Source organism: Thermothelomyces heterothallicus (assembly GCF_042370625.1).
Source record: "Thermothelomyces heterothallicus CBS 202.75 unplaced genomic scaffold P884_scaffold_12, whole genome shotgun sequence".
Classification (NCBI taxonomy): domain Eukaryota; kingdom Fungi; phylum Ascomycota; class Sordariomycetes; order Sordariales; family Chaetomiaceae; genus Thermothelomyces; species Thermothelomyces heterothallicus.
This window is the reverse complement of record NW_027192573.1, coordinates 856648-883272: the sequence shown is the minus strand read 5'-3', so window position 1 is coordinate 883272 and position 26625 is coordinate 856648. Positions and strand designations below refer to the sequence as shown.

The window sequence follows — 26625 nt, the reverse complement described above, 5'->3', positions numbered from 1 at the left end:
AACCATGAACGAAGAGTGTGTAGCTCCCAGTCTAACATTCTTCCACTCCACCCCCGTGCAAAACTCTCTGCTGAGCTGGGCGTAGCGATTATCAAACCGTACCCGTCGACAACACGTATCGAGAGGTCGTCGTCTATGCCAATAGGGAGTTCCAGCGGTACGCCTTGGAGAACGGGATATACTTCGCTCCGGTTGACGACGTGAGCGAGAACCTGGCGACCTTCTTGATTGCTGGTCTGATGAGTGTGTCGTGACCGAACAGGAAGAGATCGATCGACTCCAATACATGCATGGAATCTTCAACATGATGTTCGACAATAGGCTCATATTCCCGCCGATTCCGCGACCGAGAAGAATCCTGGACTGTGGGTCGGGTTCCGGCGCGTGGGCCATGGAGGTTGCTGAGCAGTATCCTGAATGCGAGGTGGGTGAAAGACTCCGGATTCCACTGTCGACGTTCTCTTCAGACTCCGCAAGAGCAACCCGAATCCAGCGAAAAACTAGATAGCCCCGACCCAATTTCGCTCACCGGCATCCAGACTGATCTGCGATTTTCGCCTCTTGCGAGTCGGATCCTAGGACAAAGAGTTTGATGATGCTGGCTCCGCGCCGGCCCATAGGATCTAACGATCAATATGGTTGCTCATCACCGCGGGATTCCAAGCTGGTCTCCTTCTTGAAGACGATGGGTGTCGGCGTCGACCGTTCTGACACATATGGGGCATTAGGTCATCGGAATCGACATATACCCTTATCCGGTACCAGAAGACATCCCGCCCAACCTGGAATTCCAGGTCGACGACCTCAACAGTCCGTAAGGCAAGCCCAACACCAGGAAAGATTGGATGTTCATTGCTGACGTCGCCACAGGTCGACGTTCCCGTCCAACTATTTCGATCTGGTGCATAGCCGGATGATGGCGGGAGGAATTCATGCGAACAGATGGATGAATTATCTGAGCGACATCCTGCGGGTACTCCGTCCTGGCGGATGGTGTCAGATGGTGGAGATATACTTCAACGCGCAATCAGACAATGGGACGCTTACCTCCAGTGCGTGACGGTCAGAGAAACGCTTTATCCCTTAGGAGACACTGACATCGAGGGCTAGATCATGCTCTCCAAGTATGGTCACAGAGTTATATGCAGAGCATCCAGCCCCTGAAAGATCCTCGAGCACCTTTGCGGCTGCAAAACTGGATGACGCAAGCCGGTTTTGTCGAAGTTGAATCACGGGTGTTGACTCTGCCCTTGAGTGGGTGGCCGACGGGTATGTGGAGTGGCCAAGGGCAATGCTCGACACGAAAGCTCAGCGCCTAACCTCTCCTCAGATCTTCGCGAGAACGCCATCGGTGCAGCAAACCAGGCCAACGTTCACCATCTCATGTCCTCCCTTTCCGTCTACCCGTTTGCGCACTCCCTGAAGTGAGTAACTGGGCCCATCGTGTTGTGGTGACGCTTGAGGCTGATGTTGATGGTGAACCCCAGCATGACGGACACCGACATCCAGTTGCTCATTGCTCAGGCCCGCAGTGAAGCTAATAACCCGGCCTTCAAGGTATGATGGGGAGCAACACCTGTTTCTTATGGCTAGTCTCTTGTCGCGGTTGATGTGCCTCCTCAAAAAAGAAGCTCGTTGTTTTGAAGGAGTCGCTAATCCGAATCGGAATGCGAATAGGCTTACTTTCCTGTGTATGGAACCGGTTTTGTTCCGCGCCTCGCCACGAGATTGATTCGACAACACTGACGCTGCCAACTAGCTACGTCTGTATCGGTCGGAAACCAGGAAGCGGCAGGCATCACCGGCATTATGACTCCCGAAGCCATCAGCACTCGACGGCTGGGAAGCACAGCGACTCGCGAAAACGGGCGCGGCACGGGTAGGTTCATCGATGCCTCGGGTAAAGCATGGTAAGGCTTGTTTGAGGTATGGCGGGGTGTCGGGTTTGGTCGCAGGCGGATTAAATGGTGAAACAGATCGAATTGATGAAGAAGATGATTGACAAGGCGCACATAAACCACGACTTCTGGCGAAACAGTGCATGAAGCGTCTCTCAGGCAGTCCACACTAAGATTGGGTTTCTTAGCCGGTTTCAAGCCTTCGGTCTCTGACATGAGTCGGAGAAGATGGCTTGCTGCAGATGAAGAGAGTGAAAAGAGATCAGGCTGTGGGTCGACTCTAACAAGAAAGAACGGGACCGCGTCCGACCAAATTAGCGGCTTCCATCCGGATATCCGGCTAGCTACGAGAGCCCGGAAACGATTGCCAGGTGCTACAGTGGAAGGCGGCTCCGAGGGGCACCTTCCCACAGGATGGGTGCCGGAGATTGAGGATGGAAGGCGGTCGAAAATTGACGGGTTCCGTCTAGGGTAGGTAGGGAGGTGCTGCAGGGTAAGGTGGGTTATCAGGAAGGAAGGGAAGGGGGCTTTGGAAGGAGCAAGGAAATCGGTTGAGCGTGGTTGGGCCTGGCTTTTGACCAGACCTTCGATGTTGGAAGTTTCTTCTCCATTCTTGCGTTGGATCAAAGAAAGGTTCAAGTTTGACAAACACAAATCACGGCTTCTTCCATCTCGGCTCTGGATCCGCCACCCAGATTTGTGCACCTAATTTGGGAGGAGCTGGGGAAGCAAGCCATCACCCAACGACACATGAGAACGGTCTCCTTGATCCCTTGGTTAACCGAGGGCGGCTCCGAAACAACCTATACACTAACACGCAGCACATGTATTTTTGTATGTACATCCATACATACTGTGCTGATGCCCAACGTCGGCCCATTTCGAAGATCTCCAGGGCATTCCTTACCGGACTAGTTCACCAAATGGGGGGTTATTTAAAATTGTCATGTCGCCAACCACAACGTCTGTTTGACCTGCTCTACCTTGCGGACTCCGAACCTAGTGTAGGTTAACCCCACCTTCCTACGATTTTCTGCCCAACAGGCCGGAGCTTGCCGTCATCGAACGGCGGCTTGAGCGTCCTAAGATTGATCGAGCAACACCGCCGCCCCAGCGTTAGTTACCCGACCCTGGGCGGTGGGCCCGGAACTGGCTCGAGTGTGCCGAGTACAGCCATTTCCGTGGCCCAAGATTGTTCCCTGCCGAAACCGTCGTTCAAACGCGGGAGGAGTCAGACACGCATAAAGGGCTCTTAATCGAAGCGCACATCGTAGTACGCGTGCGGCGATTGCGACAGCAGCAGCTAGCGTTTCACTCCAAGGAGCAGTCAGTGTTTCATGCCAATTTGGGGCACTTTGCGCAGTGACGTCTCGGTCGCAACGTCCCTGCCGTTGGCCCACCAGAGGTGCGCACTACATAGTAGCTATCCACCAATAGCTAGGCAAACCCGTTTTAACATTTAAATTAGCGTGCCAATAGGCTGCCTTGCCGTGTCGATCTGGCGGGTCTGGGTAGTCGCGATTTTGAGCCGAGCTCTTGCTTCTCCGAAAGCTTCCTGGATGACGGCGGCAGCAACGGCAGCAACGGCGAGACCAGCGAGTGATAACAGGAGTGTAACCGACATCCGATTCATCAAGTCACGACTGTTTCCTTTGCAGATCGCGGGAACCACACCGTTTATACCCTCTGCTTTCGTCCCGACGACACAATGGCGAGCAAGCTCTCCCTTTCGCTGCTCCGAGGCTTCGGACGGCCAACCCTGCGACAGACGGCGAGCAAGTACATAATTAGGGCGACGTACTCGACCGAGGCTCCCCCGCCCCCTCTCCTTTCCAAGCTCAAGGATGATCTGAAGACAGCCATGAGGGCCAAGGATGCCAACCGGCTCGCAGTCCTCCGATCGATACTCGCCGCCGCGCTCAACGCCAGCAAGACAGACAAGCCGATCAGGACGGACGCGCAACTCGTCAGTCTGCTCCAAAAGTCGGCACTTAAGTCGCAGGAAGCTGCCGCCGAGGCGCGGCGGGCCGGCCGGGAAGACTTGGCCGAGAAGGAGGAAGCACAACAGCGAATTCTGGAGGAGTACGCGGCCGGCAGCGGCGTGCGGGAACTTGGCGAGGCCGAGCTCAGGCAGCTTATCGAGTCCACCAAGGCCAATCTTCTCGCAGAGGGCGTGCAGGAGAAGGCGTTGTCAGGACAAACCATCAAGAAGCTGTTTACGTTGGGCGGGCCGTTGGACGGTGTCGCGGTGGAGAAGAAACAGGTTGTCAAGCTGGTTATGGAGTCATGCCAGGCAAAATGATGGATGCCGTGGTCCATTCGAGGTGTATTGCTGGGAGTCTCTGTGCTATCCGCTGTAGGCTAACCACCTGTACCATGCGCCGAATGATATTAGTGTATCTACGTCCGTACATCTTCATCTCTGTGGTCCTGCCCGCTCTGATGATGTTGATGTTACTGGTGCATCCAAGGTTGGTGCTGCGTAATGTGGGGCATGAGGGTGTCCTTGCGGTAGTAGCTGCCATTGGAAGCTACGACTTGAGTCCCTTGATCTCCAGGAAGAGTTAGACAATAATCTGTAGTTCGCCTCCCGCTCCCGGTCTGTCTCTCCGCCCTTAACTAACTTCCATATAAGCATCCGAAACACCCGCTCCTGGTACATACGACCATACCTACCAGAAAATACGGGATCCCGTCCGCTCTCCCTTAGTCAAGCTGGTAAGGGCCGAGTCAGTAGTTGGGTCGGTGACGACCAGCGAATCCTCGGTGTTGTATGTCTTTTTCTCCCTTTTTTTCTTCTCCCTTCTTCTCCTTGAACTTTTTCGCTCTTTCTGTTTTCCATACGCAGCATTCGAGTCATTCAAACCAGGGCCCCCCATTCGTCCCCCTCTTCCCAACCGCCGTCTTTGTGCTCTATGTGGTGGATGGTCGCCATGCCAAGATATCTGGAAGAGAAAGCTGACAGAAGCTAGAGAGGATTGTTAGCTGAGCAGCTCACTTGGTCCTTGTTCTCTGCCCCCTTCTTGGATTCTGACAACAACATTCCTCATTTTCCTTCCGCCCACCGTGAGGCGGTTAATGCCTTTGACCTCCTTGTAGGGTTCATGAGGATCACCAGCTCAGCTGCCGTTCCCGTTCGCGGTGTTTCCTGAAAGCGCTGAGAACATGGAGTTCAGACCAAGAGATTAGGTACGGACGGGGCACAAGGTGTCGGGCTCGTTGTGGAAGATATCGAAACTGCCACGCGGCGCAATTGGACGAAGAAGCTCTGACCTGCAAGCGACAATATAAGGCACGCTCTGGCCAAGTCTTGGGACGTGCAGCAGCAGCAAGGCGCCTTTAGATTACCGGTCGAATGGTAACCGAACTGCAGGGTCTGCAGCGTCCTCCATTCGCGAGTCATGAGCCACTCATGGTAACATACGATGATGCGATGAATCCCGTTATGGTCCAACCCGCCGCTCTCTACATCATCCCACCCCGCCATCGAGTCCTCTGAGCGACAACAATGGCATTGGAAGATATAACCATTTACATGGTATTCAGCATCAACTTCTCCATCCAGGCCAAACAATGCATCTTGGGTGCCTATTGAGTTTGTTGTCAACGCCACTTTGTCTCGGCCTGCCCAATATATAGAGACCGTCTCGGAACAGAGACAATTGTTATTTCTTATGGCAACTGACCCCTTCACTCACCTCAGCTTCCGGGAGGACCATATCGCCACAGCATCGCCCGAGACCACCAGCAGCAACAGAGCGACTACGGCCGGCCCGTCGCCTTCTCTCTCACCAGATCCCTTTGGCCACCAAACGGAGGTCCAACGTGGCCGCAAACGCCACCGCACCATCCGAGACATCAAAGTCACGACCACTGCTGCCGCCACCACTACTGCCGCCACCACTACTGCCGCCACCACTACTGCCACCACCACTACCAAACACCGACCGAGACCCTGCCCGGGCTCGACAGATTCTCGCACCCTGCGCGGCCGTGCCCGGAACCGCTCCACCTCTGTCATCTCGACGACGACCGCCACAACCACCACCTCAACGCCGTCACCAGCTCTCGCCCATGCCCAATCCCTCTCCCACCCGGATGCCAACCTTGCTGCTGAGCAGCATCATCACCGCCACCAGCACCAGCAGGTCCCCCATTGTCACCATGATCATCATGATGAGCAACAGCAACAGCAGCACGCCCTCTCGGAGGGATTGATGACCTCCAACTTGGGGGTAGTAGTAGTACGTGACGAGCGGTGGCAGGACAGTCCGCAGGGAAACTGGCAGAGGCAGAAGGAGAGGAAGAGGGAGAGGGAGAGGGAGAAGGAGAGGGAGAGGAAGACGGCAAAGAGGAAGGTGTGGCGGAGGCGGAGCCAGAGTCCCTCACGATCGAGGTCTCCTCCTCCTCCTCCTCCTCCTCCTCCTCCCCCTCGTCCCCTGTCTTCTCCGGCGGACACCGGCGAACCCGGGCCCGAACCTGGGCTGGCGCGCGCCTTTGTTGAGGACGGAACGGCGAGCGGCGTCGTCAACAGCAGCAACAGCAGCAGCAGCAGTGGTGGTGGGAGGAGGAGGAGGAGGAGGAGGAGGAGGAGGAGAAGACAGAGGACGACGAGTCGGAGCCGGGAGCACCGGGTCCTGGATACCTGAGGCTGTTCACCGGGGAGGGTTGCACCGGGTCCGTGTTGATGGGTGTGGGTGTTAGTGTGGGGGCGGTGCCGCGGTTGTCGTTGGTCTCGGGCGTCGGCAGTTGAAGGGAAGTAAGGGTGAAAAGGGGGGGGGGGGGGGGGGGGAATGGCGAGGTGGGTTGCCAGGATGCTCGCATCCAATGGCTTGCATCAGGTAAGGTAGTGGCTCTGGAGTGGGGCGAAGGAGGGCGAGATAGTGGGGTTCTGGAGGTCAGCGAGGGAGTCACGCGGCTGATGGCATAACCGGGCGGACTGAACGATGAGGTTTCCGGTTTCTTTTCATTGCCTGGGGTCGCATTTTGATACGCGACGCTGCCACTGGCTGCTCTCTGCAACCGAGAGGGTCACCGCGCCGGTTGCGGTTTCGGCAGGGAACTCGGTGCGCTGGGAGTCTGGCCGGAGATTTGGAATAGTACCTATTGACCCACCACTCGAGAGGTGTAGGTACATACTTACCTGATGTACAGAACATATATGGGTAGGTAGATAATTCGTACATACACCAGATAGGAAGGGTGTGATCGTACGGGCTTGCATCTACTTGTATTTCGATCTTTCTCGAAATGGTAGAAGTGGTAACAAGGGGAGTGAGTGCCATGTAAATGTATGTAATCCGTACGTATCTGCCTTACGTACCATCTGCAAATTAAGATTGGTAGGAAGAGTGGTTCTCATGCTTAGCTCTGGGATTTGGCCCCGGAGCATCAACCGGCTGCAGAGAGTTGCAGGTAGCTTCCCCTGATTGCATGCCTGCGTAAGGGAGGGTCCAGAAATGCACACACTATGCCGCATACTAAGGATAACTCGGAGCGCCATGAGGTAGTGTTCGGCTGGCCTCAATCACAGCCGGGGCGAATATTCAGGCTACCAGGCACTACTCTGTACATACACCACGGAATACCGCGTTCTCGGTGCACTCCACTTGAAGGCTTTATTCTGAGGAACGGGAAGGCGGAAGTCGGGCGCCAAGCAAGCGCGACCTTCAGCGCGGTCTCTCGTGGCACGTGCCTCTGTTCCCACCGCAATCTGCGCAGGGTCACGCGGAGCCTATCGCGGCTCGGCGATTGCGATAAAGCTTCTGACATCCGGAAAGCCAAGCAACAACATCGGCTGCAACGCCCGTTTCCTCCCGTGTTCGACTGCTATTGAAGGCCATTTTTTTCGCCATTTGCATGCCTTCCTTCCCTATATGATTCTCCCGGATCAGATGTAGCCGATTTGCATTCAGGTTCAACGCGCCGCCATTCAGCAGCTCTCGCCAGCCTCCTCTCTAACCTCCCGCTTTTGTTGTCCCTCGTCACTCTCCACCAACGCCATAGCGTTAGAACTCGGAGTCCATTAATCCCCTGCAAGACGCAGACGAAGAAAGAAAAACACATCTCGCAAAACGGTCCGACTTTTTCCTTCGCGTTGTTTATTCTCTATCTACTACTTCCGTTGCTTGTGATGAGTCCGGAGATTTTTATCATCAAACAAGTGCTAGAGACCCTGGCTTGAGTGAAGGCGCCGCGCCATTCAGAAGGGCGTTGCCGTGGCCATAGGCACATCCACGGTGAGCCCTCCAGTTGCCTCAGGTGTGTAATTGATGTGCAGTACTTTTACCTCCCGCGCCTCACCGCCCAAACCGCAACCTCACCTTTTTTTTTTTTTAACCCAACTTCTTCTCCCCTTCACCCCCAGCGCCTTCGACTTCCATCGAAAGATGACACAGGCGAACCCGATGTTGTACTAATCCGAGCTACAGACCGAAATCATCCAGGCCAGTCCTCATCCTAGCTGGTTTAACATGTGGACTCCGAGCGCGCTGCTGAACCCGGGCAAGGCCGGGGCGGCCGACCCGCCACCCCGGCCGCAGTCTGCCGGCGCCATTACGGGCTCCTCTACCCGCTCTGATGCATCTGCGCAGCCAGAGCTTTCTTTCCAATTCGCCAGTCCCGGCCAACTCCTTGCCGTAGACTTTGCGGGTACTCCCACCCCATCGGCTGGAACGGCCTGTGGTCAGAATGTTTCGAAGCACCATCCTCCAACTATGCCTGTCTATCAAAACGGCTTAAGTCGCAGCATTGAACGCCTGCACAATGTGCAAGAGCGCCCGGTTGTACCGCAGCCAAAGCGCAGAAAGACCACGAACGAGAACGATCCCACGCCCCTGCTCCCCGCGCACAACTCATTCTCCGCCTTCCCCGGAGCGAGCACTAGCATTCTTACTCAACACCTCAAGATGCAGCAGCATGCCGAGCCTAGCCAGCCAAAGCCGGCACAGAAGGCCTCCGAAACGATCGACCTGACCGGGGGCGACACTGAGCCGGCGTCGCAGAGCCCGACGCCTCAGAACCCAGCCCCCAAGCACGAGGAGGTCTGCTATGGGATGGTTGAGGGCGCCTCGATCAATTGCCACAGGGTCCCGGCACCGAAACCCGGCATGGTCTCCATCAACGGCGATGGGTACTGGCCGCAGGTCAAGGTCGTGTTGAAGCGCAAGGCAGATGATCAGACAAACAGGATCTACGTATACGACCACACGCGCCACATCTTTGGGACTGTCGATGTCAAGACGGCCGAGTGCCTCGTCCCGCTCTTGGATTCGGCCTTGCAAATACGCACAGATTGCCGGATACCCTCCAGGCGCAAGCTCCCGGGCGAGCAAGTCGGCCAACCGGCCTCGTTCAGCTGCAAGTTCGACCTGATGGTCTACGGCCCCCGGAAGTTCGCCAACCAGGTCGGCAATCACATGCTCTCAAAGAAGGTCAACCTCGTGAGCCCGCCGCGGGTGGAGAGCGGGGTCAAGGTTTTCAACCCCATGGCGGCAGAGAATAGGCTCCCTACAACCTCCCGCTTGAGCAGCGCGAGCAGTAGCAACCAGCACCGCCCGCCTCCCGTGGTGCGCACGGTCGAGGAGATTCGTTCCGAAGTCTTGGGCGTGTTCGACTCCCTCCCCAAATCCGAGGACCTGCCCGAAGCGGAGCCTGATTCGCGGATCCAGACAAGCCTGCTCAAGCATCAGCGGCAGGCTCTCTACTTTATGACGGCCCGAGAAGCTGAGCAGCTTCCTGACTCTGGCAAGGCCCTAATCACGTCTACCTGGCAGCGCAAGAAGGACCGCTTTGGCGGAGTCGTCTACTACAATGTCGTCACGAACCAGACCCAGCGGGAGCCGCCCCCGTCTACTCTGGGCGGCATCCTCGCCGATATGATGGGTTTGGGAAAGACCCTCAGTGTGCTTTCGCTCGTCACCAAGACGCTCGACGCCGCAGAGCGCTGGTCCCAGCTTCCTCCCCAGCAGCCCAAAGCCCCCGAGAGGAAACCACAACACCCATTCCAACAACAGTTCGAGGTGCCGAGACCCGCAGCCCTCGGCCTCACGCCGCTGCGGCAAAACGCAAAAGCCACGCTTCTCGTCTGTCCTCTGAGCACCGTCACCAATTGGGAAGAGCAGATCAAGCAACACATCAAACCGGGTTCGATCACGTACCACATCTATCACGGGCCCAACCGGATCAAAGACGTCGCGCAACTAGCACAGTTTGACCTCGTCATCACCACCTATGGCTCCGTTGTCAGCGAACTCAATTCCCGGAGCAAGAGGAAGCAGGGCACGTACCCCCTCGAGGAGATCGGTTGGTTTCGCATCGTCCTCGACGAAGCGCATACGATCCGGGAGCAGAACACCTTGGCTTTCAAGTCGATTTGCCGCCTACAGGCGAACCGCCGCTGGGCTGTTACCGGGACGCCGGTCCAGAACAAGCTGGAGGACCTTGCTGCGCTCCTAGCCTTCCTGCGGCTGAAGCCGTTCGACGAGAGGAGCAAGTTCGTGCAGTTCATCATCCAGCCTTTCAAGGCTGCGGATCCGGAGATTGTGCCCAAGCTCCGAGTTCTCATCGATACGATCACGTTGCGACGTCTCAAGGACAAGATCCACCTACCCGAACGCATCGACGAGGTCGTCAAGCTGGACTTCACCCCCGAGGAGCGGCAGGTGTACGATTGGTTTGCAAAGACGGCACAGGACCGTGTCCGAGCCTTGACTGGTCAGGCCATAGGCCAAGATCGCATCGTGGGCGGCCGGACCATGATTCACATTTTGCGATCCATTCTGCAGCTCCGCTTGATCTGTGCTCATGGCAAAGACCTTCTGAGCGACGAGGACCTCGCCGACCTCCAGGGCATGACCGCCGACACCCCCATTGACCTCGATAGGGACGACGACGACGAGCGGTCCGTACTCTCGGAGAAGAAGGCATACGAGATGCTGTACCTTATGCAGGAGGGGAACAGCGACAATTGCTCTAGGTGCAACACCAAGCTGGGGGCCATCGAGGTAGACGACCCCGAGTCTGACCGCCAGGACGATATTCTGGGCTACATGGCACGGTGTTTTCACACGTACTGCCCATCCTGCGTGAACCTGGTACGAAACGAGCAGACCGGCTGCGGCGCATGTGCCGGGCTTGTGAAGTCGTCTTGCGTTGAACTGCGGCGCAAGCGCGCCGAGATTGAGCACGAGTCTCGCGTAGCAAAGAACAAGGGGGGCACCAACAAGATCATTCCCGACGACCGCTACACTGGGCCGCATACCAAAACTCGTGCTCTCATCGAGGAGTTGCTTGCCAACAAGGAGAAGAGCGCCATGCACCCCAACGAGCCTCCTTTCAAGTCGGTTGTCTTCTCTGGCTGGACTTCCCACCTCGACCTCATTCAGATCGCGCTTGACAATGCCGGCATTACCTACACCCGACTCGACGGCAAAATGTCCCGGCCGGCTCGAAACGCCGCGATGGATGCGTTCCGCGAGGACAAGTCGGTGCAGGTTATCTTGGTCAGCCTCATGGCTGGCGGCTTGGGCCTTAACCTGACGGCTGGCAACACCGTCTACGTCATGGAACCACAGTTCAACCCTGCCGCCGAGGCGCAGGCCGTGGATCGCGTCCACCGCCTAGGACAGACGCGCTGCGTGCGCACAGTTCGCTTCATCATGAAGGATAGCTTCGAGGAGAAGATGCTGCAGCTACAGGACAAGAAGAAGAAGTTGGCCAGCCTCAGCATGGATCGCGATCCGAATGACAGGGTTACCGACCGTACCGAGGCTGCCCGACAGCGCTTGATGGACCTGCGCAGCCTCTTCAAATAGCAGGCTGGCGTTCTTTTTTTTTACACGATACCTTGCCTTTTGAACACCGTTTCCACAGCAGACTTTTCTTGGGGTGGCTTCCCCCCCCCCCCCCCAAAATCCCCAACACACACACACACCAAGATTTCAATGCGATATTTACGACTTGAGACAGACAAGGCCTCATAAGCATGAGGTGACTGGCAATGATTATTACCACAAGCTAATATTGGCGACTATGTTTATCATCAGACTCTCGATTCCTTTTCTATTTGCGCACTACACCACAAGTGGATGGACGGACAAGGGAAAGACAGGAACGATACTGGCATCCTCCGTTTTCATACGCATTTCCGGGCCGTTCGCTATCCCGGGGGGTTCTGGGAGTTAATCGCTTGATACCTACCTACATAAAGGGACTCTGTATGCACGGCGAAGGGCAGTTCGACTGGGAGATTTACACGTTACTGGTTTGGGTTGGTGCTCAGCATGGGGTGGGCATTTGGGCATTTCTTTAGAGATCTTTTCGGGTTCTCCGCTCAGTTTGCGTTTCACACGAAAGCAAACGCAAGTCATTTTTTCCCCTTTGACCTCTCGTATCAACATAGAACCAGACCGGAGTTTGTGATGGGAGTTGGCCGGAGGTGGCTTAGTGCGCGTTCAGTTGCTTCTTCGGCAGACGGCAGCATCATAGCCTAGACATTTCCAGCGGTCTCACGCCAGCTATCCCTTGTTTCTGACGCTTCTGTTTGGGGATAAATTTGTTTGAGTTGTTCGTTTACGGCGACACCAGATCAATAAATATGAATCTTAAGCATATCTCAGATGCGAGTCGTCAAGTGAGCCAACGGGCGTCGTTGACGGTAACCGATTCTAATTGCCTTGGCACACACATGGCAGGAGAAAGCATAGCACGGCGGAATCGCGAGACAAACACCAACACAGACAGACACTCAATGAAGTTCATCTATGGTACTACATACACAACACAGTATGGAGCAGCCCACACTTCGGCTTTCTTGCTTTTACACCATCTTCGCCCTTTGGTCGCATGACGAAATAGGAGCAGCCTCGGCATGTGTCGTATACATATATATATATATGTGCCTTTATGCACACCGCTTGACTACGAGGATGGTCATAACAGGTAGAGAGAGGAACTTAAATCAAGGGAGGGGGGGAGGGAAGGGGGAAGGAGAAACAGAGCAAATGACGCAACACTCTTCTCACCGGGGACTTGTACCGGCACCGCACGAGTGGATCAATCTGTAGAAATATCAAGGCTTGCCCTCTTAAGAGGGGAGTAGAAATAGACTTGTATGGACGTCCGCGAGGGGACAACCCGGGCACTCTCCACTCGGCGCCTCCGGGAAGTTGTGTCATTACTGTGCACAACCCTGCGGCAAGACCTCGAAAACGAACGGGACGGTTCCCGGAATCCCTTTTAGAGGTTGTAATCGTCCCTTGATCAGCTTAGCTAGTTTATAGCACATGCGACCATGATGATGCTTTCGCTAACTCAACCCACCAAGCAACCGAGCCGACCGATCAACGGTGGAAAAAACAAAACCGCTCTCCGTCTCCGAACAAACCCACTCCCTCCCTCCCTTCCAACCTCTTCTCCTCTCGTCCCTTCCTTCTTCCCTTGGGGGTTGGGTATACTACTTTTGCTGCCTCAGAGTTCTCACGCTTTTCTTGACATGCTTTTGCAATCCGGGCCACCAACATCCCTCTTGAAGTCATGAAGGAGCTTTGCAAATGTAGACGAGTTTGTTAAAGTGGAGGGGCAGTATAATTACCCGGCAAACGAGGAACAGAAAGTAAAGAACTGAATGAATGGATGTCCCAATCAAGAACATTGCGAATTGCCCCTGCATTAGTCAACACCTGGCAAGCCAGTGGCAGCACCCCGCGTCCGGGAACCGTATCCATTCGAGAAACTGGTGACCGACGAGGATGGCTTGGGGTTTATGCACACACCGCCACGGCTATCTGGAGGAGATAATTATGCTCGGAACCACAACCACTAAAAGAGCAGAACACAGAGGCGCCACCTAATGGCCAAGACGTCGAGGAACCGCCATCTGAGGGAGTGACAAGCGTATTTTTGTTTTTGTAGCCGAGTCTCTGTTAAGTCTTGTTGAGGTAATAATAATGCTACTGAAACCATACCAGTCCGATGCCCACACCGCGCCATGAATGAAACCCCCAACCTTTACCCATTGACACATAACGCCCAAAAAGACGCAAAGCATAAGAGTGCCCTGCTTTTGTTTCTTCATTACTGATGACAACATGTGCCGCCACAACGATATGAACCCGAGAGACCAGGCAACGCTAGCCCGTACCTCAGCAACTGACGGATATAACAAGTCAGGAAAGTGACACCGTCGTTGCTCTCGAGTCACACAAGGTGAGCCGCTTAAGCAGTGTCTGCCGTGGGAATAGGGCGATTGACGCGGGTGACCTGGTCGCCGGCGCGAACAATGCGTTGACCGGAGGAATCGGTAACCGGGTTCACATCCTTGTTCTCCGACTGAGCGCGCTTCCAAATCTCGACCTCGCAGCCGCCCCTCAATACACCGACTCTCATGGTGGACAGCAAGTTGTGGGCGGCGTTGGAGTGGTTGTAGACACCGCCGTTGAAGACGGCGGTGGCATCCTTGCCGATGGCCGACGAGATCAAAGCCTTGCCACCGGGGTGATCAGCAATGAACTTCCCGACGTCGTGAATGACACCAGCGACAGCGATCCACGCCTTGCCGTTCTTCGACTGCTCCACGAAATCGTCCCAGCTGATGACGGGGAGACTCTCAAGGGGTTTACCCCAATCGAGGGTGGCGCGCTTCTGGTCGAGCTTCTTCTGCAGCTGCTGCACACGGCCCTTCTCGATCTCGTTCTGGGGAAAGGTCTTGAGGTTGTAGGCGAGGCCGAGCAGCTTCATGGTCCAGATAAACCACTTGGTGGGGTCGTACTGCCACCACTCAATAGCGTTACGGAAATCGCTGGGGAACTCGTGGTGGAAGCTGAAAATCCGTAAAGTCAGCAGGAGAATCTTCAAACACGCATGAAGAGAGAGTCAGGGTGGAAACATACTTGTGGTAGCCCTCGCCAAGGGTAACGAGAGCCGTGATCACATGGTCTCTCGGTGAGTTGCGGTCGTCAAAAGGCTGGTCGCCGAGCCAGTGGGCCAAGCTATTGACGCAGAAGGTGGCCTGCTGAATGAAGAAGCTGGTAATGGTCAGCACTAGTTGCTTTTCGGATTGACTGGGCCGGGGGGAGGAGCTGTGAACTCACATTCGCAGGATACCGCCATAGACGAAGCCACCCAAGTAATCACCCCAGCCAAGGCCGCAGACAAGCGTAGGCACGATCAGGGCCATAGTCACGACGCACTTGAGGTAGTTGCGATGCTGCCACACGACAACCGGGTCCTCGTTCAGGTCGGTGATATCGGTGCGGCCGATACGGCGAGGGTTCTGCTTCATAACCATCCATCCAATATGGCTGTAGAGCAGGCCCTTGCGGACCGAGTAGGGATCCTTGTCCGTGTCGGTGTAGCGGTGATGCGAGCGGTGGAGGCTAGACCACCAGCGAGCGCTGCCCTCGACCGCTGCGGAACCACCAGCGGCGAGGAAAATCTTGAGAGGAAGCGTCGCTTTGTAGCTCGAGTGAGCCCACAGACGATGGTAACCGGCGGCTGGAAGTACGTGTTAGTCGGGTCAGACCCCTCCCGGTCGAAACATTCCGAGAGTGAACCTACTGATTCCCAGACCGGCGAAGAAGTAATAGGCCACAGCGAACATCGCCGTCTTGAATTGCAGCTCGATCCAGTACGCGGAAATCAGGCCGATCAAGGGGACGATGATGATGAAATACGTGTTCAACCAGTTAACGTGTTTGTACCAGTTGGACCACGTTATCGGCTGCTCGGTGATGTCTGCAGCAGGCGCTGGTTAGTATACAGTCAACCGGTCTGCGCGTGACGGAGGCGACTCACGAGGTTTGCGGGCATCGTAGTTCTTCTTCCGCAGGGGAATGTAGTCGGTCCTGCCGTCCGGAAAGCTCTCGGCCTGGGGCACCGGCACCTCAGACGAGGACGACGCCATGGCGAGGGGATATGAGGAAGCCGTTCAACACGACGTCGTACGGTCGAGGTGGAGGTTGTGTTGGTGTCGACACGATGAACAACTGTCGACTCGGTTGCTACGCTCGATCGACGAGGCTTTGGAGAGGAGTGTGAGGTGAACAAGAGGGAGTGGCCAGGCGAGGTTTATACGGGAAGGAGAAAATGAGTCGGAGCGGGGATCCCTGGGTGGTTGGGAGGGAAGGAAGGTCCAGGTGTTACGGGGAACACAGCCCGCTTGCGTGAGTGCGTGGAAGGCGAACTTATTAAGGGTTCAACAATGATAGGCACTTCAATTGGACAATGAGTGACGTTTGACTTTTCAACCAGAATCAAACTGTTCCAGGCTGCCACATCACCCGTTGGGATCTCGAAACACTCTCACCAATGAGAAACAGTTCGGCAGGCCGGAGCGAACGGTTTCTCGGCTCACTGTCAGGAGAGTCGTTCGGCCTCGGCCGAGCGAAGCATGTGCAACACGCCATGGCATCAAAAACTGCGTTTCCCAGCGCGCAAAGAGGCGGATTTGGCTTTCAGCCGTTGTTCCGGCCGGAATTGTTGAGTAAACTGTTGGGGAGGCGCTGTCCTATCTGGGAAACCCTGTTAAGGCTATGGCAATTTTGATTGGTTCAGTTTATCAGAGCCACGAGCAGCAGCTTGCAGTGGGCCCAAGAAAACCCCACCTAGTCGCATCCCCAAGCTTCTGGGAAAAGGACCAAGAGACGGGAGCTCCGTTCCATCTTCTTCCTGCGATGGGGATGGTGAATGGTGACAATTCTGTGACTGCCGCCGTGACTGCAGGGGTTCTCCACATTCTGGATAATTATTTTTTTTCGGGATCACATGCAAGCCAAGTTGTCTCTAACGTTTGCACTCTGAGATGAGATTACTACAGAGAGGCCGAGTATGGAGATGGCGCTTACTCCCGTTTTGCGAGGTAGCCCCCCTCGCCGGCTGGGCGGGTGTTCCTGCGCCTGGCTCGCTACTTGCCGTGTGGCGATGCCACGTTTTAAAGCCACCGCATCTCCCGGCCGTCCCGAGCGCACGGAACACCGATTCTGGATTAACAAGTTGTAAACGTCCTACATTGTACGGAGTATATCTCCTCATTTTAAAGTCGGTGTTGCTTCAGCCTCGCAGGGGGTGATTGATGAAGCAAGGCTCTAGTTAATGCGGGTACAGTACATATATATACCACCTGTATCCGTAGGACCTATGTTTGGACAGTGTTCCACCCAGCTCAACGGCGACAAGACGCTGTGTGCCCACTTTGCATACACTACACTATTAAAGTCATTTTTCATCATCATCATCCCAGGTTCGTCGACATTCATGTTAGACGCGGGTTGCCTACCTAGACACACACATATTGTACACACACATACTGTACACACACATACTGTACACACACATACTGTACACACACATACTGTACACACACATATTGTACACACACATGAAACACCTGTTCTCGAAAACCCAAGCCGAGAACTCCACACCGGCCCGTACCAGACCCACCCGGTCGGCGTGGGGGGCGATCTGTTGTTGGGAAACGGGTCCAACGATACCCGATCAGCTCACGACCCACACTACACTACGGATTAGTGTACATTACACTAGTGTACACTAGGTACGCCGGACACAGCCTAGGACTGCTTCGCAACACATTCGCCAGTGGTGGCTATATCCCATTAACTACGCTACGACTCTCTGGATAACCGGTTCTAAAGCGGCAGGTGTCCTGCGGGCAATGAAGCTTGCGTTCTTTTCGTTTCTTACGGCGACGGCAGACAAACGCATTTTACGGTGGCTGTTTTAAGCAAACAAAACAACCGAATCCGGACCTTCCCCTTGTTCCTCGTTCTAACCAGATAGGTTGAGATTCTTGGAGGGTCAACTGTGTCCCGCACTCAACGGGGTTGTAATTCCGGTTCTTGCTTACGTCACATGGAACGAGAATCGGATGGAGATGCGTATTATCATCAGACTTGCAAGCTGTCCTTGATTACGGAGGACATTGGGGAAGCAATTATATGGAGTAATTAGGGTATGAGTCGAACGACTGGGGGGGCCATTGAACCATGCTGATTGCCCCATTGATTGCGCCGTTTCTTGGTACAGCAACACAGGCGGTTTCTTCTGAAGTGAATCGTGGAACCTGAAGAGGTACTCGGTCAAATTGTAGGCAACCATGACGGGAAGATTGGAGAGACATAGCCAGTGGGCCATAAAAGCTTTACAACAGCATTATTGGGAAGAAGAGGTGTTTTTGGGACCGAAAGAACGCGTCAACCACGAGCTTCTGCTATCTGCAGTGTGCATGGAGCAACCGACAAAACACGATGTACTTGCTATTTATATGCGCAGGCCTGACCAAGGCTTGCCATGTGACATGACACAACGTCGTGGTAAGCCATCGAAGCAGCCGGAGTGAGCTGTGGGTCCCAGACTCCCATCCATCTACGCGGCATGATCGCATCCATTATTACGATACAATGTGCGACGTCCTCCCGACAACCTCAACCTCCAGGTCTCACAGGACGACTACCTAGGCCTTTCGGAAAGGTGGTGTAGATCGAGGACATGTCGCCTCAAACTCACCAATCCTGACTTTTGCTCCGCACCTGCCCTTGCCTTCTCCCATCTGCAGGGACTACCGGTAACCCTCCGTTACTACCGGCGGGCCTCTCTCCACAAACACTACCTCCTCATCCTCTCTTCCCCGTCCCGGAGGCCCGTAGTATCTCTCCACAGGGTGCTGTGCCCCAGGATGATACTCTCTCCTCACCGCTTGCCCAGGAGCATCCCCAGGTGCAACACTATACGCCCTCGCTGGCGGCGGCGGCGGCATTGTTTCTCTCCTCCCATCCTGCTGGTACTGGCTATAACCCGCCGGGTGAGCATACTCTAACCTCCTCCCACTCGATGACGCAGTGTAGTCCATTGGCGGTTCGTATCGGCCATCCGCCGGATCACCAGGAGGGGGAGGGCGCACGCTGGCTGAGCGCACGGGGGGAGGTGGGTAGTCACGCCCGGGCGGCGGCACCTCATAGGACGAAGGTGCTTCGTAGCGGGGGTATGAATGACCTTCCGCTGCTGATGGTCCTGCTGCTGGGCGAAGGCTACCGGCACGGTAGAACTCTCTCGCGGGGGCCTGGCGATCGACAGGAGGCGGTACCCGCTCATAAGCGGTGGGCACATCGTAGCGCACAGGATCCACAGGGGCCCGAACGCTCGCAGAGCGGGCCATGTACTCCCTTGGAGGCTCCTGACGGGCCGGCGGATAATCTGCTGGCGGTAGGGCCAAGGCGTTGCTCGGGCCGGCGGTCTCGCGGTAGGAGTACTCTGGCTGCGTAATCACACGCCTGGGAGCTGCATACGTCGGTGAAGTCGGGTGGTAGAACACGGCTTCATCGTCAAGCGGTTCGGGCCGGCGGGAGACGGCGCGGGGAGGCAGTGGTCGCTCATAAGAACCTCTGGAATCTGCCACCTCTTCTCGAATGACGGTAGCTGAGCGGACCGGCTCCAGGTACTCACGACCAAACGCGTCGACATAGATGCGACGCGGAGCCGGCCTGGGAGGTGGCATCGCTGCGGGAGGCCGCTCATAGCCAGTGGGCGACTGCGAACGCTCAGGGTATGCTGGGACACGAACGCTCGTCCTCGAGGCAGCACGAACATCGCGGTAGTAAGTCGTCCCGTCTTCATATGGGCCCTCGGCAACGCGAGCGGGAGGCCGTACGGTACGTACTTCCCTAGAGACATACTGAGCCGGCTCCGGGCCGGCCGGGTAACCATGGGAGGGCGGGGGCGGCGGGGCTCTGTAATCATCGTAGTAGACCCTCTCGTACCTAGGTGAGGTAACGAGAATGGGCTCTTCGTCGCGGAGAGCGCGATACCCATCAGCTCTCTCGTAACCCACGACTCGTTCCTGCCTGACAACCCTGGGCTGGTAGCGCTCTTGGTAGCCTTCCTCGACTGGCATCGGTTGTTCATACCTAGGCTCATCATCGCGTATCTCTACCGGCTGTTGCTGCGAGTACCTCTGGCGCTTGCTTGGGCGAGACAACTGAGGCGTTAATGGAGAAGGAGAACGCGGCTCCGGCTTGATGTACGGAGAGGCAGCCGCAGTGTCAGCAGCAAGCCTGTCGGCCTTTCTCTTTTTCTTCTTGTTCTTCTTCTTCTCGGCGGCTTTGCTACTATGCGGCGAGCTCTCTGGGCTCGAGCCGTTGGAGGGCTGTTTCCTCAAGGCAGCGACCTGCGCAGGGGCAGCTTGAGGCCCGTGGTTAGGCTCAGGGGCGCTCGGTTGCGGCTCCTTGGCAATTGCTGGCGGCAAAACGTGGGTAGGCTGGGGTGCGAGAGGGGAGAGATCATGGCCACGAACCAGGGGTGGCTCACGAATCGCAGCTTGGCCGAGCGATTGCTCGTTCACCCGGGACAGGTCATACGAACGGCTCAACTGCGAGCTTTCAGCCTTGCCCGACTCTTCCAAGCGCCCTCCTGAGTTGCCCTGTCCTGCATTGGTAGCATCCGGCGCCTGTGGCGCGGACACCCTTGTGGAAGAGGTCCCGGTGCCCACCGACAAACCAGGTACCGTTTCTCCAACTGTTGAAGCTGCTGCTGGGACGGGCATGGGCGGGTTTGATGGCTGTTGGGCTTGGGAAGGAGCAGCACTGGGACCGACCGGCGCGGACGTCGTAGCAGGCTGGGCTTGCGGAACGACGGGATCGAAATCGAGTTCGGGCTCGTAGGGCGAACCCTCTCGCATCTCTTCGTCTTCGGACTCGTTGGGAAGTCGCGACACCATATTGGATTCCGGAGTGTCATGCCGGCTAGAGTAGAAAGTGTCATCATCAGCAGAATCGTTGGACGCTGATACGTTAGCAGCTGTGTCATCAGTAGACTGCGGATGCGGACTCGCGAGGGCCATTGACATGGCCTTCGCCAGAATGTCAGCCACGTCAAGCTCAGCCAGCTGCTCGGACGCCTTGGTAGCTCCACGGCGCTGCTCGAGTTCTTCCTTGAGGCTGCGTTCCACCCGCTGTCTCTGCAGCTGGATCTCGGCCTTGATCAAGTCGTCAGACTTCTTCAAGAGCACAGGATTGATCTCGGGCTTCCCCGAAGCAGCTGCCTGCGCATTGCTGGAAGTGCCCGACAGCGTCCCAAGACCAGGGACGTCAGACGCCACGGCGAGCTGCGCTTGCTGCTTGTTTGTTTGCCGGGACTGGGAACTGTCAATCACCGAACGGTCGCTGACCACGGCTCTTTTGGCAGCAGCTGGCTGCGAAGCAGTCGTCCCTACGGGAGCGGAAGGCGGTTTCTGGCCCTGGGCGGCTTTCCCCGAGAGATGGGATGGTTTGATGCGAGGATGCGAGCCGGCAATGACCTCGTCGCGAAATCGCAACAGCTTTGCGTACTCCCGTATTTCACGAAGCTCATCGGGGCTGAGCGACGCCATCAGGGACGCATTTTCCAATGCATCTGGCCCCGACCCTCCGCCTCCCGCCACCGCTCCGACCGCAGATGCCCCAGCCATCACGACGTGCTCCTGGCGTGCAACAGCGCGCGCTCGAACCGATGACCCAGCGCGTCAGCAGACCATCAGAATACAGTGGCGGTCGAGAATTATCGACGGCTGCAGAGTAGCATATACAAAACCGAGGCTGGGTGGGGGGGATCAATGGCGAATGCAGCCCTGTTCCCGTGCAAGTCGACAGATGATGGGACCTATGCTCGGAAGTTGGGAGAAAAAGAGCAAAGTTCAAGTGGATCGAAGCAAGAGCTTGAACCGCGCATGGTTAACGCCAAGACTGTAAGTGCACGAGCCAAGTTGGCACCTGCTTGGGTCTATCCGTACTTGAGTACGCACTGCCCTACCTACCTTACCTACCTAGATCAGGTAGTACTACGGAGTACGTTGGTGGGTCTCTGCCTCCACTGGTCGGTCTGAGTCAGTTTTAAGGTGAAGTACGATGCTCAAGAGTCGGAGGGACTCGGGCATGGACGGCGGAGGGCAGTGATGTGCATGACGGACAACACATCTTAGGCACTTATATAACTATATCAGGAGCACCTCGGGAGTGCTAAATGAAGTTGCTGTGCCGCCTACGCCTTCAGACACCTCTGTTTCAGACACGCATCACGACAACACAGAACGTCCATGGACTAAGCGTCTGGTCCCAGTTGGCGCGGTCGAAGAGTCGGTCATTTTATCCTAGCAAGCGGGAGATATCGGGTCGAAATCAAGGAGTCGCTTCTTGCATACCGAGCGTTAGACACGCCATTGTTGGGAATATGGGTTGCGCTACCAACGGGGTTTCCCCCCGCAAAGTCTTCTTTTTGTGAGTGTGAGAAAGGACGAGGAACAGTCGACGGGGGGCGCCCGGGGGGTTCTAACATGAAGCAGCGACATTGACAATTGTCTCTATCCGAGGAGTGAGTTACCACGATATCCATGGGACAGTGCCAACATTGGATGCGGGAACAGCATGCTGAGATAGACCAGGCACCAAGGTACACGACCTAATGGCCGATCTCATCGACAAATACTTTGCCACGCACCTCTCACTGCCCTGGGATGATGCAGTGCGGTTACACAAGGAATACTACCAGAACTACGGTCTCGCCATTGAGGGTCTGGTACGGCACCATCAGATCGACCCCCTAGACTACAACGCCAAGGTCGACGACGCCCTCCCGCTGGACGACGTCATCAAACCCCGGCCGGAGCTCAAGAAGCTGCTTGCCGACATTGACCGGAGCAAGGTCAAGCTGTGGCTCTTCACCAATGCCTACATCAACCACGCCAAGCGAGTTGTTCGCTTACTCGAAGTCGAGGAGTTCTTCGAGGGGGTCACATACTGCGACTACAGCGCCGTGCCCTTCACCTGCAAGCCCCAGCCCGCCATGTACCAGAAGGCGATGCGTGAGGCCGGGGTGGAGAGATATGAAGACTGCTTCTTTGTCGGTGAGTAGCCCCGGTTCCTGAGGACTGAGCAAATCTATCGTAGATCCCGATCGTTGACAGCCAAAAAAACCAGATGATTCGTACCAAAATTGCAAAAAGGCGCAGGAACTCGGGTGGACCGTCGCCCACCTCGTCGAGGACGGTGTCAAACCACCAAAGACCCCAGCCTGCAAATTCCAGATCAGGCATCTGGACGACCTACGCACAGTCTTCCCGCAGTGTTTCAAGGGAAGCGCCTCGGAAGGTAGCTGAAGGGGAGTCGGGTGAATTACAGCGCTCAACCGCCGATAGACAGACCTAGAACACTCTTGGATAGACCCGGTGCCTTTCCGCAAGGTACTGATCCGGCGTTACTGGACCATTGAGAGATGTATGTACTCCTGAACTCCATCCCGACCATCTATCCCAACCGCCTGGTCCGGCGCCAAACTCCCAATCAAGCACATCCGAACCTTGTATGTGCCCCAACCTGACCATGTCAAACGCCATGCCCAAACAAACCAACAGCCCAGCCAGCCTGTCCATTTTTCCCCTCCCCCCCCCTTTTCCCATATCGCGAAAATCATAGAAATGCAGCCTCAAGGCCGCTGCAGACTCCGCACCAACGCATCCAGCTGCCCAAACACCTCGTCCCTCTCTCTGATTGCCTCCAGTCTCTGAGCCTCCAGTCCGGCAATTTCCTCTTCTAGCCCGCTTATAATCTTCAACTGGTCGCGCTCGCTGTTCTGCAACCCGGGCAGCTCGGATACCAGGTACTCGATACGCTGCGCCTGCACGATGATGTCGCGAGCAATCTCGGCTTGGCCGTCCTTGAACGTCTGCGGGTCGAGGGTGTCCACTGTTCGGCGACGGGAAAGTATCCTGGTCAGTGCTCGGGGGGGGAGATGCCGAGAGGAGCCTCGAAGTTTGGCGACGTGGATAACGCACCTTCCTTGACCTGGTCGGCTTTGAGGTCCGGGATCTTATCGTTGGGCCCGAATTGCTCGAGGTCGTGGTGCCGCTCGACGTAGTAGAGGCCTGCGATGAACATGGTGCAGAGCTGGAGGCGGCGGCAGGTCAGGTCGTCGGGTCAGAGGAAGGTAGCGGTCGAGCTGGGAGAGAAAGCGGGACGTACCAAGTCCATGGACTCCTGCAACTGCGTGAGGATGTCGGACATCTTGAAGGTAGGCGCGAGAAGACTCGCGATGTTTGTTGGTTGTTGTTTTGTAGACCTTGTTGTTGCGCAAGAGAACAAATCACAATCACACAGGCCCAGACCGAGAATTGTGGGGTGCCGTCCGTGGACCCCACTGCAGGACGACAAGTAAGGTACGGAGGCAAGCTCTGCCCACTTGCCCTCAGTAGCCAAGCAATGCGGAGCTGCAGTGCGGTTAACTAGTCTAGATCCCGGCAGGCAATCTAAGCTTGGCTGGAGCCTCCGATAAGCCGATATCGAGATCACTGCAGCACAACCGCGCTTCCGTTGCTTGGCCCTCTGACAGAGGAGGCAAATCCGGACACCATCAGAATGCGGGCCTCGCTTTTGCGCCCAGTTGGATCCCTTCAATCCCGGCCGTCGACCCTCTTCCGCGCCTTCTCTTCCGCCCATCTTTCCCGCTTGCATCCCGATTCCAGCTCTGCAGCCGAGCCACAGCAATCCGTACCACAACAAGAACAACAGCACCGACCTTCTTCACCACCTCTAATCTACCCCTCCGCGCCTTCCCCCCACCACACCGACCTCCCCAGCTTCCTTGCCCACGCCGCGCGCACCAACCTAGACCCCTCCTCCACCGTCTACGTCGGCACCCACTTTGAGTACACCGTCGCCGGCGCCCTCGCCCGCTTCGGCCTGTCCCTGCGCCGCGTCGGCGGCGCCTCCGACTGCGGCATCGACCTGCTCGGCACCTGGTCCTTGCCCCCCTTTTCCGCCGAACAGCAACAGCAGCAGCAGCAGCAGCAGCAGCAGCTGAGGGTGCTCGCGCAGTGCAAGGCCGTGCGGCGGCCCGGGCCGCACCTCGTGCGGGAGCTGGAGGGCGCGTTCGTCGGCGCCCCGGCCGGCTGGCGCGCCGCTGCGGACCGCCGCGGCGTGCTGGGCCTGCTGGTGACGGAGCGGCCCGCCACCAAAGGGATACGGGAGGCCCTGGCGAGGAGTCGGTGGCCGATGGGGTATGTGGCGTGCTCGCGGGAGGGGGTGGTTGGTCAGTTTCTCTGGAATCAGATGGCCCAAGAGGAGGGGTTAGAGGGGTTCGGGGTGGGAATGAGGCATGGTGGCGCCAGGGGGAAGGAGTTGGTGTTGACGTGGAAAGGGAGATATCTGTCGCCTGGGGGAAGTAATCAGGGGGCCGGATGAAATAAAAAAAAAAAAAAAAAATTAAAAAATCATAATGTAATGATCGAATTGACTTCGGCACCAATGCGCGCGACCACTGCATTGGAGGAGGATGTCGCCTCGAGCGCGCAGGTGAGTCGGGGAAGTCGATAACGCGCGGTCGGCAACTGACGATTACAGTTACACCTACCTCGAGTGCAAATACAGGACACGCCAGAACGGAGGAGGACGTTCTTGTGCAGTGCCACCATTGCAATTATGGTAGCTGGTTCTGCGGCTGAGGACAACCTAGCAGTGCCCAAGGCCTCTTTGCCTCGAGGGTCTGCAGCTTCCTAGAAAGTATATCACATGAAAGCATTCCAAGAAAAGTCAGTCCTGCCAATGTATGGCCAACCAACTGGCCGCATACGCAAAGCAGACTCGCAATCACCTTCACCTCTTTGAACATCGTCGTGCTCTCCTCATATCGAGCACGAGATATGCAATGACAAACCTCAATCGTCCCATATGGCCTGTCTCGCCTTGGCAATCTCTTCCTCTCTCAGCCTCTGTTTCTCCTTCTCCTGCTCCCTCCTCTTCTTTTCCTTCTCGCGCACCGCTCGGTCATATGCCCGCTGCTCCTCTGTCAACTTAGGTGCCCGCATACCCAGGGCATTAGCAATCATTCGGCGGGCCACCGCGTCCGTCTTTTCGGGCCGTCGAGATGGCCCGCTGCCCGGTGATGCCGACGAAGGCGGGGAGAAGTCGCCGGCGCCGTCAAACGGTGGGATGCTGAACCCCGGACCGGAGAGGGCGGATGGGGAGAACGGCCTTTGCTTGCTGGCGCCGGCGACGGGCGACATGGGCGTTGGCGGTGGCGCGGAGGTACCCGCGTGACCGGTGGTTGTCACCGGCGTAGACTGCTCTGTGTCTAGTGCCGCGTCGTCGTCGTCGTCGTCGTCATCGTCTACCTCGTCTTCCCAGCTGTCTGCTACTGGGCTGTCTTTCTTTCTGGGCTTGGTTCGTGACTTTGATGATGGTGTTGTCTCTAGCTCAGTTGTTTTGAGGGAGAGCTTGGCGAGGTTGGAAGTAACCTCGTCCTTGCTGGGTTGGGAAGCCATGTGGAAAAAAAACGACGTTGTTGACTTATATGTGAAGAATGGCGGGAGAAGGGAGACGAGCCGCAAACAGCGTGTTGGGAGAACCGGGATGATGCACGAGGGCGATTTGCCTTTTGTTCGTTGTGACGAGACTCGGTACGGAGTACAGCCCAACAGTGAACAGCGCCGCCGCCAAGCGTCAGTTTTGGGATGGAAAGGGTTAACAACGGAGAAGCTGGGGGTGGAGATGGGGTAATTCTCGACCCTTGGAACCCTCGATACAAAACACGTTTAAAACTTGAGCTGAGTCTGGTGACGTAGCTCCTTCGCGAGGAAGTGCCATATGCGAGGAGGATGCCGGCCGTAATGCGACTTGGGCAACAAACATACAACAATTTGAGGTACTAAGCAGGCATCGCAAACAAACCTCGGGCATATCCTCAAGTCAGG

At 56.3% G+C, this 26625-nt stretch overlaps 12 protein-coding genes across 12 annotated transcripts; 7 read left to right on the top strand and 5 right to left on the bottom strand.

The window, feature by feature from the left end:
• Positions 1–86: 86 nt before the first annotated feature.
• Positions 87–1883, top strand: P884DRAFT_201118 (S-adenosyl-L-methionine-dependent methyltransferase; the record flags this gene model as incomplete). Its single annotated transcript, XM_069438338.1, has 8 exons — positions 87–200; positions 263–424; positions 729–814; positions 871–1052; positions 1111–1269; positions 1313–1424; positions 1488–1557; positions 1728–1883. Coding segments are annotated over 8 exons (1041 nt in total), but the record flags the coding sequence as incomplete, so codon positions are not given.
• A 1329-nt stretch (positions 1884–3212) lies between these two features.
• Positions 3213–4423, top strand: P884DRAFT_26491 (Yqey-like protein-domain-containing protein). Its single transcript, XM_069441895.1, has 2 exons — positions 3213–3303; positions 3367–4423. The coding sequence occupies exon 2, from the start codon at positions 3607–3609 to the stop codon at positions 4198–4200; it is 594 nt and encodes a 197-aa protein (XP_069297423.1). The 5' UTR covers positions 3213–3303; positions 3367–3606; the 3' UTR covers positions 4201–4423.
• Positions 4424–4977: 554 nt separating this feature from the next.
• Positions 4978–6651, top strand: P884DRAFT_308334 (uncharacterized protein; the record flags this gene model as incomplete). The annotated part of the gene is made up of 3 exons (XM_069445149.1): positions 4978–5482; positions 5538–6256; positions 6436–6651. Exons 1-3 carry the CDS (start codon positions 5407–5409, stop codon positions 6649–6651), a joined length of 1011 nt encoding a protein of 336 aa, XP_069297422.1. The 5' UTR covers positions 4978–5406.
• Positions 6652–6724: 73 nt separating this feature from the next.
• P884DRAFT_260139 (uncharacterized protein) lies at positions 6725–7059 on the bottom strand (the record flags this gene model as incomplete). The annotated part of the gene is made up of 1 exon (XM_069441413.1): positions 6725–7059. A coding segment is annotated over one exon (251 nt), but the record flags the coding sequence as incomplete, so codon positions are not given.
• A 1024-nt stretch (positions 7060–8083) lies between these two features.
• On the top strand, positions 8084–11799 carry P884DRAFT_26458 (SNF2 family N-terminal domain-containing protein). Its single transcript, XM_069441859.1, has 2 exons — positions 8084–8159; positions 8330–11799. The coding sequence occupies exon 2, from the start codon at positions 8372–8374 to the stop codon at positions 11711–11713; it is 3342 nt and encodes a 1113-aa protein (XP_069297420.1). The 5' UTR covers positions 8084–8159; positions 8330–8371; the 3' UTR covers positions 11714–11799.
• Positions 11800–14114: 2315 nt separating this feature from the next.
• On the bottom strand, positions 14115–15801 carry P884DRAFT_270118 (delta-9 acyl-CoA desaturase; the record flags this gene model as incomplete). The annotated part of the gene is made up of 5 exons (XM_069442323.1): positions 14115–14718; positions 14789–14923; positions 14990–15392; positions 15456–15644; positions 15693–15801. 5 exons carry the CDS (start codon positions 15799–15801, stop codon positions 14115–14117), a joined length of 1440 nt encoding a protein of 479 aa, XP_069297419.1.
• A 2291-nt stretch (positions 15802–18092) lies between these two features.
• Positions 18093–21537, bottom strand: P884DRAFT_260133 (uncharacterized protein). Its single transcript, XM_069441412.1, has one exon. The coding sequence runs from the start codon at positions 21352–21354 to the stop codon at positions 18472–18474; it is 2883 nt and encodes a 960-aa protein (XP_069297418.1). The 5' UTR covers positions 21355–21537; the 3' UTR covers positions 18093–18471.
• Positions 21538–22112: 575 nt separating this feature from the next.
• On the top strand, positions 22113–23037 carry P884DRAFT_277986 (Haloacid dehalogenase-like hydrolase-domain-containing protein; the record flags this gene model as incomplete). Its single annotated transcript, XM_069443139.1, has 4 exons — positions 22113–22159; positions 22225–22253; positions 22324–22785; positions 22859–23037. The coding sequence occupies 4 exons, from the start codon at positions 22113–22115 to the stop codon at positions 23035–23037; spliced, it is 717 nt and encodes a 238-aa protein (XP_069297417.1).
• A 127-nt stretch (positions 23038–23164) lies between these two features.
• Positions 23165–23941, bottom strand: P884DRAFT_244309 (mediator complex, subunit Med21; the record flags this gene model as incomplete). Its single annotated transcript, XM_069440364.1, has 3 exons — positions 23165–23623; positions 23713–23824; positions 23900–23941. The coding sequence occupies 3 exons, from the start codon at positions 23939–23941 to the stop codon at positions 23364–23366; spliced, it is 414 nt and encodes a 137-aa protein (XP_069297416.1). The 3' UTR covers positions 23165–23363.
• Positions 23942–24292: 351 nt separating this feature from the next.
• Positions 24293–25117, top strand: P884DRAFT_285364 (uncharacterized protein; the record flags this gene model as incomplete). Its single annotated transcript, XM_069443763.1, has 1 exon — positions 24293–25117. The coding sequence occupies one exon, from the start codon at positions 24293–24295 to the stop codon at positions 25115–25117; it is 825 nt and encodes a 274-aa protein (XP_069297415.1).
• On the top strand, positions 25095–25511 carry P884DRAFT_26342 (uncharacterized protein). The gene is made up of 2 exons (XM_069441756.1): positions 25095–25228; positions 25277–25511. The coding sequence occupies exons 1-2, from the start codon at positions 25157–25159 to the stop codon at positions 25430–25432; spliced, it is 228 nt and encodes a 75-aa protein (XP_069297414.1). The 5' UTR covers positions 25095–25156; the 3' UTR covers positions 25433–25511.
• Positions 25360–26624, bottom strand: P884DRAFT_260130 (uncharacterized protein). The gene has a single exon (XM_069441411.1). The coding sequence runs from the start codon at positions 26194–26196 to the stop codon at positions 25591–25593; it is 606 nt and encodes a 201-aa protein (XP_069297413.1). The 5' UTR covers positions 26197–26624; the 3' UTR covers positions 25360–25590.
• Position 26625: the final 1 nt, after the last annotated feature.